The sequence below is a fragment of the Linepithema humile genome, chromosome 3, assembly GCF_040581485.1.
Source record: "Linepithema humile isolate Giens D197 chromosome 3, Lhum_UNIL_v1.0, whole genome shotgun sequence".
Classification (NCBI taxonomy): domain Eukaryota; kingdom Metazoa; phylum Arthropoda; class Insecta; order Hymenoptera; family Formicidae; genus Linepithema; species Linepithema humile.
This window is the reverse complement of record NC_090130.1, coordinates 17059478-17071340: the sequence shown is the minus strand read 5'-3', so window position 1 is coordinate 17071340 and position 11863 is coordinate 17059478. Positions and strand designations below refer to the sequence as shown.

At 40.8% G+C, this 11863-nt stretch overlaps 1 protein-coding gene and 1 long non-coding RNA gene across 2 annotated transcripts; both read right to left on the bottom strand.

Moving 5' to 3' along the window:
* Window positions 1-233: 233 nt before the first annotated feature.
* Window positions 234-1058, bottom strand: LOC136999003 (uncharacterized). Its single transcript, XM_067352398.1, has one exon. It carries the CDS (start codon window positions 1056-1058, stop codon window positions 234-236), a length of 825 nt encoding a protein of 274 aa, XP_067208499.1.
* Window positions 1059-5507: 4449 nt separating this feature from the next.
* Window positions 5508-10161, bottom strand: LOC136998446 (uncharacterized). The gene is made up of 2 exons (XR_010889019.1): window positions 8346-10161; window positions 5508-8283 (listed from the first exon to the last, which is right to left on the bottom strand). It is a non-coding gene; the product is annotated as an uncharacterized lncRNA (long non-coding RNA).
* Between the last annotated feature and the right edge of the window lie 1702 nt (window positions 10162-11863).

Below are 11863 nucleotides of genomic sequence, written 5' to 3'. Positions count from 1 at the left end.
CAATCCGATGTTGAGCTGAAGCGCGATCCACCCGTAGGTGTGAATGACAGTTCCGTTGGCTGCAAACAGGGCTTGCGTTGCTCCGGACATCCGTCCGCGTACCATCGAGCGCGGGTAGACACTTATGTCTGATCCCGTGTCGATGAGGTACCGAACTTTTGTTTGTCGCTCGGTTATTACAAGGCGGCATGGTTTCGGGTCCGGGCCGTCTGCCGCCATTGATTCCGGACCGTCTAGTTTTCCGTTTTGTCCTTCTTCTTCTCCTTGTATGTACATGGCTCTGTACACTTTCTTGCCTTGCTACCGAATCGCCGATGGAAAAAGCAAAACTCGCTGTCTTCTTCCGAATTTGATTTGGTCCGGCTGCGGCTGCGCGATCTGTGGCGCTGTTGTTTGTGGCGGTGCTCCTGCCGGCCCAATCGCGTGTTGAGTGCGGCGACTTGCTTGACCAATGCCTGTATCTGGTCCTCGAGCGAGCCGGTAGGTTTTGATTTCGTCTCCTTAGGCTTGTCCAAAACTGCGACTGTTCGGCATGTAACTTCGTAGACACGGTCGGCCTGTTCCGCCACGTCCTCGAGAAGATCGTCAGCTCGCGTCGCTAGTATAATCTGCATTTGGGCCGGTAAACGCCCCAGCCATAGCGTGCGCAGGAGTTGATCAGGCACGGCATTGCCCGCGAGCGTCCTTAGATGGCGCAGGAACTGCGATGGCTTTCGGTCGCCTAGTTCCTCTCGCTCTAATAATTGGCGGATGCGGTGTTCTTGTGAGTCGCTCAGCCTTTGGATGAGTGCCCTTTTTACGGCTTCGTATTTCCCGCATGTCGGAGGATTCGTTATCACGTCTTTGATTTCCTTGATGTATTTGGTTTCGATTTGCGAGATTGCGTATGCGTACTTGGTTGAATCCGACGTGACGGCGCTCAGCAGGAACTGGCTCTCTAATTGGGCGAACCATAATTCTGGTTCCTCCGGCCAAAAAGGTGGTACTCGCACCGATACTCTGCCGATTTGTGCTGCGTCGGCGCCTGGCATATCGCCGGCCTTCTCTGATTGGCTCATTTGCTTTAACCAGTCGTCGGGGTCACCAGTTTATAGGCGTATAGCCTAAGGATTGTGTTCGATTTGGTTGAAAGATTGAGACCAATTTCTTAGAAAAATATAATTTATTTTTCTTCGTCAGAGAAGTAGAGTAAAGTACAAGTTTTGTGTTTGATTTGATTAAGGGCGCCAGAGGCGCTTTCTCGGCAAGAGTGTAAGGCCGAGAATCAAAAGAAAAATTGACGGGCGCGGTAAGAAATTACCGGCCGCGTCTTAGTGTGTTGAACGGGTCCTAAAAAGGACGGTTCAACTGAGTTAGCTCGTTGCAGCCCCTTTCCCGGCGTCGGTGGAACTCCGTTCGGGAAGTGGTCTTCCGTCTGACAACTGCTCTCTGAGCAGGCTCTGAGCGGTGAAGTCTGTACTGCGATGGATCGAGTCTCTGGTGTGCTGGTGGTGGCAACCGTCTCGGCTCTCGGAATTACGGATTGCTCCGTGTACCGAGGAGAGAGAGGTCTCCGAATTCGGATGTCGCCTGGTGTGAGCGTGTCCCTTGGTGGTCGAGTCAACCGGACGCAGAACTCTAGTGGGATTAATTTCCACACTAGAGACTGAGGAGGTGACGGCGAAAGTGGAGTATCCGCGGGCCGCTCGGTTGAAATGCGCGGCCGATGCTGGGACTCTGTTTTCTTTTTACGCGCCTTGCGAGGCAGCGTGAGAAAAACTGCGAGACTATGTGTCTCTGTTAGATTCTGCCGAGGCAGAGTACGACTCAGTTCAAGGGCCCTTGAGAGAGCTCGCCTTGAAGCGAGTGAGTGAGGAAAGATCTGCGGAGCAGCTCTTTTATATCTCGTCGATCGAAGCTTGATCGCGAGAAGGTTCTTCACCGCCTGCGCAACCTGGCGGTGGGTCCGCAAGCTTGTAACTGGTAGAAGGCCTGCGGCGCGTAGCGGCGCCGCGGTGTATTATACCGCGTCAGTGCAGCGGTGTGGCGGTGAGCCGCCACAACATATTTTACAATTTGCTTATTATTTACGGCGGGTGCGGTCAAAACGCTTTCCGTGCCGTGTGAGAGTACAACGCTCGTTTTCCGGAACGCAAACAAATTGTTTACGGCGTTATTCTGCAACTGTTGTACCGCGTGCGAGAAACGGGCCGTCTGATACCAGATAGACATCTCAATGTCGTCGTGGAACGTCGGGCTCGTACGGTACACAATGAAGAGGTAATCTTGCGTACGCTGAACGACAATCCAGAAATGAGTGTACGCGAGGTGAGTCGCGAAGTCGCGATCTCGCGTAGTACTGTCCACCGTGTACTACGTGATAACAGATTTCGCTGCGCAAGTCTGAAAATACAAAGTGACTCGTATATCGCGCGTTTACCAAACCAAAGTAACGTTTATCGTACCTATTTTACAATAGATGTTCGAACTGTCCACCGCCGCATTCGACGCACAATCTTGCCCGTCGCAGCAGACTTTGCTGTGCATTGCTTATCATCTCCGGAGTCACGTTCGCGAATGCCTCAACAATTTTTTCCTTTAGTTCTTCGCGACTGTTGACGCGCTTACGATATACGTAACTTTTGATAGTACTCCAAAGAAAAAAATCAAGCGGAGTGAGGTCCGGAGATCTTGCTGGCCAATGCACGGGACCTCCGCGTCCGATCCATCGGTTTTCAAATTTTTCTGTTAAAGTAAGACGCGCCTCTCTACATGTATGCGGCGGGGCTCCGTCCTGCTGAAACAACATACGTCTACGTTGTTCCAGCGGCACGTCTTCCAACAGTATCGGCAAGTCATTTTGCAAAAACTGCACATACGACTGACCCGTTAGTCGCGCGGGCATTTCGAACGGACCGATCTGAAAGGGTGAGAAGGTAAATTCTCTAAACTTTGCTCGACCGATGAGAGTGTACTTACGATCGTGTCGTTCAGCACACCAGCCCACAAATTTACGCTGAACCGATGTTGAAAATTCCTAATCCTATATTCCTTAGGATTTTCATCCGACCATAAATGGGTATTTCGCACGTTGAACATACCATTGCGCGTGAAATGCGATTCGTCAGTGAATAAAATTTCACGCGCAAAACCGGGTCGATCAATCTCACGATTTAGTATCCACGTGCAGAAGCGTAGTCTCGCAGCGTAATCAGTTGGCAGCAGATGTTGCACTCGCGTGAAATGATACGCGTGAAATCTGTTATCACGTAGTACGCGGTGGACAGTACTACGCGAGATCGCGACTTCGCGACTCACTTCGCGTACACTCATTTCTGGATTGTCGTTCATCGTACGTAAGATCACCTCCTCGTTGTGCACCGTACGAGCACGACGTTCCACGACGACATTGAGATGTCTATCTGGTATCAGACGGCCCGTTTCTCGCGCGCGGTACAACAGTCGCAGAATGATGCCGTAAACAATTTGTCTGCGTTCCGGAAAAAGAGCGTTGTACTCTCGCGCGGCACGGAAAGCGTTTTGACCGCACTCGCCGTAAATAATTAGCATATCGCAATATTCCGCTGCGGTATACTCCATGTTTCCAAAATATCGTATCTTACATTGATTGCTCCGTATTGACGTTAGACGCGGTAGATCATACCTCGCAGCGCTCATATCGATTCTCTATCGCGGGAGCGCGCGACGCTTCACGCTAGTGCTTGACAGTTCCGCGCGCGTGTCGTGATTTCGTGCAATTCGGTGAGCGATCGGTCCGTCCTTTTTCGTCGGTCATACGTATGTCAATGTCGCGAAGAAAAAGTGTCGAAAAGTGATGCGACGATAGCCTCGCCACACACGTACGCGAAAACGCGTCGCGCGTTTAACGCGAAATACGCGGTTAGATAAATCGTACGCGGAGTGCGCCCGTGCACTGGTCGGCGAGGTCTCCGGCGGATCTAATTCCATTCTTTCTGTGGAACAGTGAACAGTGAATAGTGAATGCGTGAACAATCGCGAAGAACGCGCTCGATCAAGTCAATCGTTGCGCGATGCACGGGGCTCTTTTGATGTGCGATGTCCCTGAGCGCGGGAAAATTCAGCGCATCGATTGGAGAACTTTCACCCTTTATAACGCCGAAATTATGACACCTTCGACATTTTACCAAAGGAACTTTCGTCTCAGAACAACGTCAGGAGTCTACCCTGAACCGGTTATTCGGTAAGTCTGGGACACCCTGTATACCATGTCATCTGTATTAAACTCGTGATGTTTCCTATTTTTATTAAATAATTTTTTATTATAATCATGTGACTTAATGGTTCTTTCTAGGGCTAATTTCTTATCTTTCATCCAGTCCTCCTGGTGTTGTCCTCTTCTTAATTCTTTAGGTAAAATACTTGTGTCCGTGCCATCCAGCAGATACTTTGGTGCAAAACCAATGACCGTATGTTCTGTCTCATTGTATCTTTCTACACATTCCCTAGCAATCGTTGTCCAAGCTTTTTCCTTTTTACCTTCTTTTATTTTACATCTTATTTTATTGACTAGCGTCTGGTTTAATCTTTCGTTTAAGCCATTTGAAAATGGTGCATTTACAGCAGTGAAAATCAGTCTAACATCGTTTTTTTCTAGGTATTCTTTAAATTCCCTCGAATTGATGCCTGGGTATTGGTCTGTGAGTATTGTTTCAATCTTGTCTGTTTCTAGTACGTTTTTTACTAGCTTGATAAAATCAGTAGCATTTTGTGTCTTCGAAGTTGTAATAACTGCGTATCTGGTAAAATGATCAACCAGTAGGTGAAGGTATTTTTTTGTCGATCTTAGTCCTCCAAAGCCTCCAATAGTGTCTATTGACATTATTTCAAACGGTCTGGTTGCTGGTCCTAATTGTGACATCAGACCATATTTTTCTTGGCCTCTAGACTTATTTTTGGTACATATTTCACATGTCTTGCATATTTTTTTTATATTTTCTGTTAGATTTCTGGCTGTATAATATGGACATATCTTATTTATTGTTTGTCTAATCCCTATGTGGCACCATTCATAATGTATTTCTTTTATTATCTCTATACTTGATTCTTCGGATAAAATTATCTTCTCTTTATTTCTGATTTTTCTATAGAATATTCCATCTTTTTTAATTAATTTCGCTTCCCTTTTCTTTATCCATTTATTTTCATTTTGGTCTATCTTTATTTCCTCTATCTTTATTAAATTTACTAATTTCAGTACTTCTTCCGTATTCTCGCTTGGTTCTAATACTGGATTTCGGCTTAGGCAATCCGCTTCGGCGTTATCTTTTCCTGGGACATATTTTATTTGAAAGTCGTATTGTGATAAATAATAATTTATGTCACCTAGTTCTTCATCCGTTCTAGCTTTGATGTTCATGTTCTCTAGCGGTTTATGGTCTGAATACACTTCAAATCTTCTACCGATCAACCAGTGTTGCCAATATTTTACCGCTTCTTTGACAGCCAGGCTTTCCAAATATATCGCTTTTTTTCTTTTTTGGGATTCGTTTAATTTCTTTGAGAAGTACGCTACTGGCTTCTCTATTTCGTTGTGCTGTACCTGTTTTAATACTGCGCCTATACCTTCAAGTGATGCGTCTGTGTAAATCCGTATAGGCAAATCTTTGTCGAATATCTCTAGCACTGGTTGAGAGCATAGCAATTTTTTTATTTCTGTAAAAGACCTTTCACAATCTTCTGCCCATATAAATTTTTCATTTTTCCTCAATAATCTATGTAGTGGGCCTAACAATATCGAGCTTTTCGGTATGTACTCATGATAAAAATTGACTTTTCCTAAGAATTGTCCGATATTTTTTTGTGTTTTAGGGGTTGGAAAATTTTGAATTGAAATTAAATTATCTTTCACTGGTCTCATTGTATTGTTTTCTATTATGTGTCCGAGATATTTCACTGATTTTGCTGCAAATGTACATTTTTTTTAGTTTTAACCTGAAACCTTCATTTATTATCGCATCCAGTACTCTTTTTATATGTTCTACATGTTCTTGAAATAATTCTGAAAAAATTAATATGTCGTCTATATAGTTTTCTGTGAATTCTTTAAGATTATGTTTTCTTAATATGTTGGATAAAATTCTTTGGAAAATTGCTGGTGACGTCTTTAATCCGAATGGTAGGCATGTCCATTGAAAGTGTCCATCCTGTGTTACGAATCCTGTTTTCTTTCTATCTTCAATGCGTAGTGGGATCGACCAAAAAGCAGAATTTATATCTAGTGTAGTATAGTATTTGCAGTTTCTTGTTTTTATTATCAGGTCGTCTATTAGTGGAAATGGTTGGGCCTGTGGTATAATAATCTTATTTAAGTCTCTGAAGTCTATACATAATCTAGATCTCTTTCCTTCATCTCTTTTATAGGCTAATGTCACTGGCGCAGCGAAAGGGCTGTAGGATTCTTCAATTATTCCTTTCTCTAGTAACTTCCCCACTTGCTCTTCAATTTCTTTTTTATCCTCTATTGTACATCTGTATGGTCTTTTACTACAGTATTTATCCACAATTAGATCTATTCTAGCCTCATAGTCTGTTACCGAACCGATGTCATATTTGTCTTTTGCAAATATGGGGTTATATTCTTCTATTAGTTTTTTTATCCTGGTTTTCTTTATATTATCTAAATGGTCTAGAATAACTTTAAATTCATCTTCTTTGATGTGTTCGTTAAAATTTACGAAGTATTGTTTATTTTTATTGTAATTATCTGTTTTTATTTTTAAATCTGGTTCTTTCTTCTGTGAAATTTGTAAATCTTCGTTCTGTATTAATTTAAAGTTTTTTATCATATCTAGCCCAATGATAAAGTCCTGAAAGTTTTCTTCTTCAACTATGTACACGTCCATTTTTTTTCAGTATCAAATATTTTTATCTTAATTGTAATTAATCCTTTTGTTGTTCCCACACCATTAACCGTTTTCAAGTATATTTTATTTACATCGTTTTTTTTTTCTTTTATTTAAATCAGTCTTGAATTTATAAGTGATACCTGAGATCCTGGATCATATGTTCCTTGAATTTCTAGCTTATCTTCTATTAATAGCTTGACCCTGATTAATGGTGTGTTTATTCGTTTTTTTTCTCGGTGTTTAACTTTACATCAATAACTGAGTTGTTACCTACTAAATTTGTTGTGTTGGTATATTTTCCTTCGTCTTTTGTTTTGAACCAACATTTTTCTGCAGGGTGATATCTAATGCCTTTATTCAAACTTTCGCATGTTCTGCACGGTTTTTTTTCTTCACCTTTCTTTTTATATCCAAACTCATTTTTGTGTAGATAAGCTTTTTTATATATTAGATTTTCATATTTCCTGACTTCGTTAAATAAAGCGGTTGAATCTTGGCATTGTTCTCTGTCTATTTTGTTTATAATAAATTCTGGCAATCCAATTGCTATTAGGGTTGTCAGTGTTTTTGAATCTATATCTTTATTCATGTCTAACAAAAGTCTTTCTTTCTTTATTGCATAATCCGTAAGTGATCCTTCTTTATATCTAAATGATAAAGCATATTTCACAGTGCTCCATCCTTTATCCGCAAAGGTCTCTAAAAATCTATCTTTCCATTCATCCCATCTGGCCTCAACAGTTAACTTTGTTAATGTTGCACAGTGCCAGTCTGAACAGGATCTGTCTAAAAACAATCTTAGTATTTCTATCTTTGTTTCATCTTCTATAATGTCGAATCTTGTACACTCTTTCTCGAATGTTTCTATCCATTGTTTCGCGTTTGAATGTTTGCTGGTAAATTTTTCAATCATAAACTTTTCCGAAATTTGTTTTAAATTCTTCCCTTCTTCCTTTCTTTTTGATGACTCCACAAGTTTTTCCAATATTTTTGTTAAGTTATCATTTTGTGTTTTATCTTCTGATTTTTCCTCGTCTATTTCTTCTAGATATTGGTTCTCAAATTGCAAATTCTGGTCTTCATCTATGTAAATATTTTTTAACTCTTTTGTCATTTTTATCCACACTTTTCTTTTTTGGTGTCTTGTTTTCAGTGTTTTTTAATTTACTATAATTTTCTGTTTTTGTTAATTCCTTGTGATAACCTATATGTCTAAACTCTGCAGGTAGGACATACCTTTTCCCTTCCTCTGTATTAATTGAGGTTATACTAATTATATTTGTTTTGTCATCCTTGTTTGATGCTACTACTGTAAACTCAAATTGTAGTTTTTCCATATTGACTGAAATTGTCGTTTTATAAGACAATTATCCTCTCTTAGGTCGTTCACGGATAATAATCGACACAATATGTTTCTCTGTAAACAAAGTTTAAAATTTATTCACTATTCACAACTATTTACAATGTTCACACTCTTACCTGTAAACAAAGAAACGACAATTAAAGCCTATTATTATCCTTTTATTTACACTAACTTGGTCTCTAGTCTTTCACAATATCTTTTAACTACTTTATCTTTCTCTCCTAATTCTTCCTTGCATACGTGTGCTCGTTTCTCTTTGTCTATCTTTTTCTCTTGTCTCTGTCTCCCTGTCTGTCGATAATCAGTCGATGTATTTCTCGTATTGCTCGTTCCATCTAGCGGGGTCAGTTTGCATGGTGCGCCGAGTCCGAGGAGCGCGGCTCGTTTAAATTGAAGAAAATACTTTTTCTTTACATACGTTCTCGCATTGTAGAAAGTATATCAGACTGTCGATATCGGTATACATAATTTTGCAATTGTCGCGGTAGAGAGGCGCCATGTATTCGTAGTGAAACTCGTACAAGCAGGTTTTGGATATGTCGAGGATACACATACCCATGTAGATGGACTTGTCGAATTTCACTTCGAGTTTCCGCAATTCTACGGCGATTAGATTCTCCGAGAACACGCTTCAACTGTGAAAGTTTGGTTTGGCGGTCATAGCCTCCGCTCTGTACCGACCCTCCCACTGTGTAACGAGCCGTACATCCGTATGATTTCGCACATTCTCCATAGTTTTGCCGAAAACCGCGTTGTTCATCAATTTGTATAAATTTTTCTCGAATTCGTTTGTCGCCCGTGTCCGAAAATGTGTATTTAGTTCGATGTATCCTCGAAGCCATGGAGATTGCGCGAATTGCAGTACGCGGTGAATCTTTGTAACCTGCAACCCGTGTCGAATACATTGTTGCAGGTTACGGTAGTGAATGACGTATCGCTGCTTATCGCACAGCGTAGCGAGTAACTTGACCTCTCGCTTGCCGGGCGGCTTATCGCGCGTCTGGCAAAACGGTAAGTCAGTGTGCGCGTCGTGAAGATTCATCGGATACGCAAGATCGACTTCCAACACATAACCGGTAGCCGAATCGGATGCAACGGACATTACATCAAAGCTCGCGACATTTTCAATCCACTGAAAATCGACATAGGGCAACGGTTAACACATTGCCCAGCCGTACAAGTTATTAACATCAAAGTACATAAGATACAATGATGGTTTCGATGGATCGTACGATGACATGTATTTATTATTTGCGCGAGCGTATCTGTTGGAGCATTGGCTAAAACCACCGCGTATACCGCGCTCAACGAACAGGACCATGTCGATGTCTGTGAGCAACTCGAACTTGATACCCGTGTGCTTCAACATGGCGTCCCACGTATATCCCGGTAAAGTGTAATACTGTGTGGGATCTAAACCATAACTCTTTATACACGTGTTTCGGAAATTTTGGAAAATATCCAACAAAAATAGCCAACAAAAGAACATCCGTTTTTAGATACAAATCACTGTACTGTCCAAGAGTTTCGATTGAAAAGGTTTGCCAGACGTTTGTCGCGTGCGCGTAATCGCTCTCGGATACCGTTTCACCAGTCAACGAACTGTAAAATGATTCGCGCGGAGGTAGGCAAGTCTCCCGGAGCTTGTCGACGCTGTCGATGTACTCGTAGGGAAACACGCCTTTCCGAGTAAGCAAATTGAAATGTTTCGCGGATAAGTGATTGAATTCCGATCGTGTAATCTTTAATTTATCTATAGTTAAATATGATGCTAATTTTTGCAGACTGGTGCCGAGAAATTTAAACGAATCAATAAACCATAATTTGACGCAAATTTTGGAATTTTCATCCTCCGTATCTTTAACGTTTTTTGTAAATGAAATGTATCGCTTTTTTGTCAGCGGCAGTAAATCAATGTTGCCTTCAAAGGCATTGGCAATGTCTTTAATAATGAAATGCGCGTCGTAACCGGATAAATTGTGAAATATCACCGGGATAACGTGGGAGCAGTGCTGCAAGATCGAGCATCCTGCAACAGAGCAACATGAGGGGAACGGCCCCCACCATGCGGGCACTACACAAGCGAGAACCGTACGTCACGCGTCCGTGTGCGCACGCGTCAGCGTAGCATGCTATATTTTGTCACTTCCCCAGCCCGCAAAAAATGCTACGTACGAAAAATGCTAAGAAGCCAAGCGTTTTTAATCGAGTAAGGCAAATCGCTTGAATAATAAAGATTCCGTCTTCTAGACCTGTATCTTGCAACTTGTTTTTTTTCTTTTTTCGCATTTCTTTCTAACGCACAATCTAATGCACAATCGAGTAAATAATTAAATACATTTTTTTTTCTAAACAGTATTATTTATAATAAATATAGTGGTAGGAGAATCTCAAGCCCAAGTAGATCGTATTTCTTGATATATATTCTTTATTAATCAATGTTAGAACAAACGTTTTGGCTGATCATTCAACCATCTTCAGTGTTCCTTTAAATTTAAATATTTATACATCTTAGTGATTATATATGTAAATTTGAGGTCAAGATATTAATTTGCTTAAAATTATTTTAATAAATAATTAATTATGTCGCATACCTGTATTTAAAACTATATTGATTCAATTCACCATTGAGGTCTATACTGGTGATCACTTATGTGATTGTGAGAAATTGCAGTTGCGGTGTTAATCTCAAGTCACCATGTTCTCAACTGTGAGTTGATGTTACATTCTAAAATTGAAGACCCGAAGGCATGTAATACTATAGGAAAAAAGAGGAGAGGAAATCAAAGGAGAAGGGGCAACCACAATCCCAGCCAGTAAGGCGAAAAATATTATTTTTCTAACACTATAGAGTAGGCAATAAGTTGAGAATAGGAATATAAGACTCAGAAAGCAAATCAGTGTCACTTTGTTTGTTTAGACCGTGTGACTGTCTTTTTATGTTTATCATTTCTGAGGTTAGTCTTCTCACATATGATTTTTTATTATCTACAATGCTAACTCCTTCCCAATTCATTTGATGATTAAATTCTAACCGATGTTGAGAAATAACTGAAGGAGAAGTGCTTTTTTTAATATCATTTTTATGCTCTTTAATCCTAGTCTCCAACCTTCTCTTTGTTTGACCTATGTAAGTTGCCTCACAATCCACACAAGAAATCTTGTACACTACACCACAATGTAAAAATTTTTCTAAAATATCCTTATGTCTCTTTATGAAGTACCTCATATCACATTCCCTAGCATAAGACATTCTAAAACCATGTTTCTTGGTCATGGACGTAAATTTCTCAGATATGCCTCTAACATATGGAATAGTAAAAAACTTATTGCTACAGTCCTCTGACACTCCACTCTCTCCACCTTGTATTCTTTTGTTGCCAAAAAAATAATATTTTAGTCTTTCTTCTATAATATAAAAAATAAATGGGAGAGGGTAATTATTATTCCGTAGGATATTAATGATGTTATTAAGATCATCTTGAAGAAAGCGTGGATGAGAAAGTCTTATACTTCTGTCAACCATTCCAAAGATACCCGAGTAGAAATCTGTCATGGAATACCAGATGTCTGAATAGTATTTATTCAGAAAGTGTCGTGGCATTCCCTAATAAGTAATGTTAGCCGGGCTCTA

Excerpts from the sequence above, each read along its gene's own strand:
- LOC136999003 (XM_067352398.1), bottom strand. The coding sequence starts at position 1,058 with ATGAGCCAATCAGAGAAGGCCGGCGATATGCCAGGCGCCGACGCAGCA.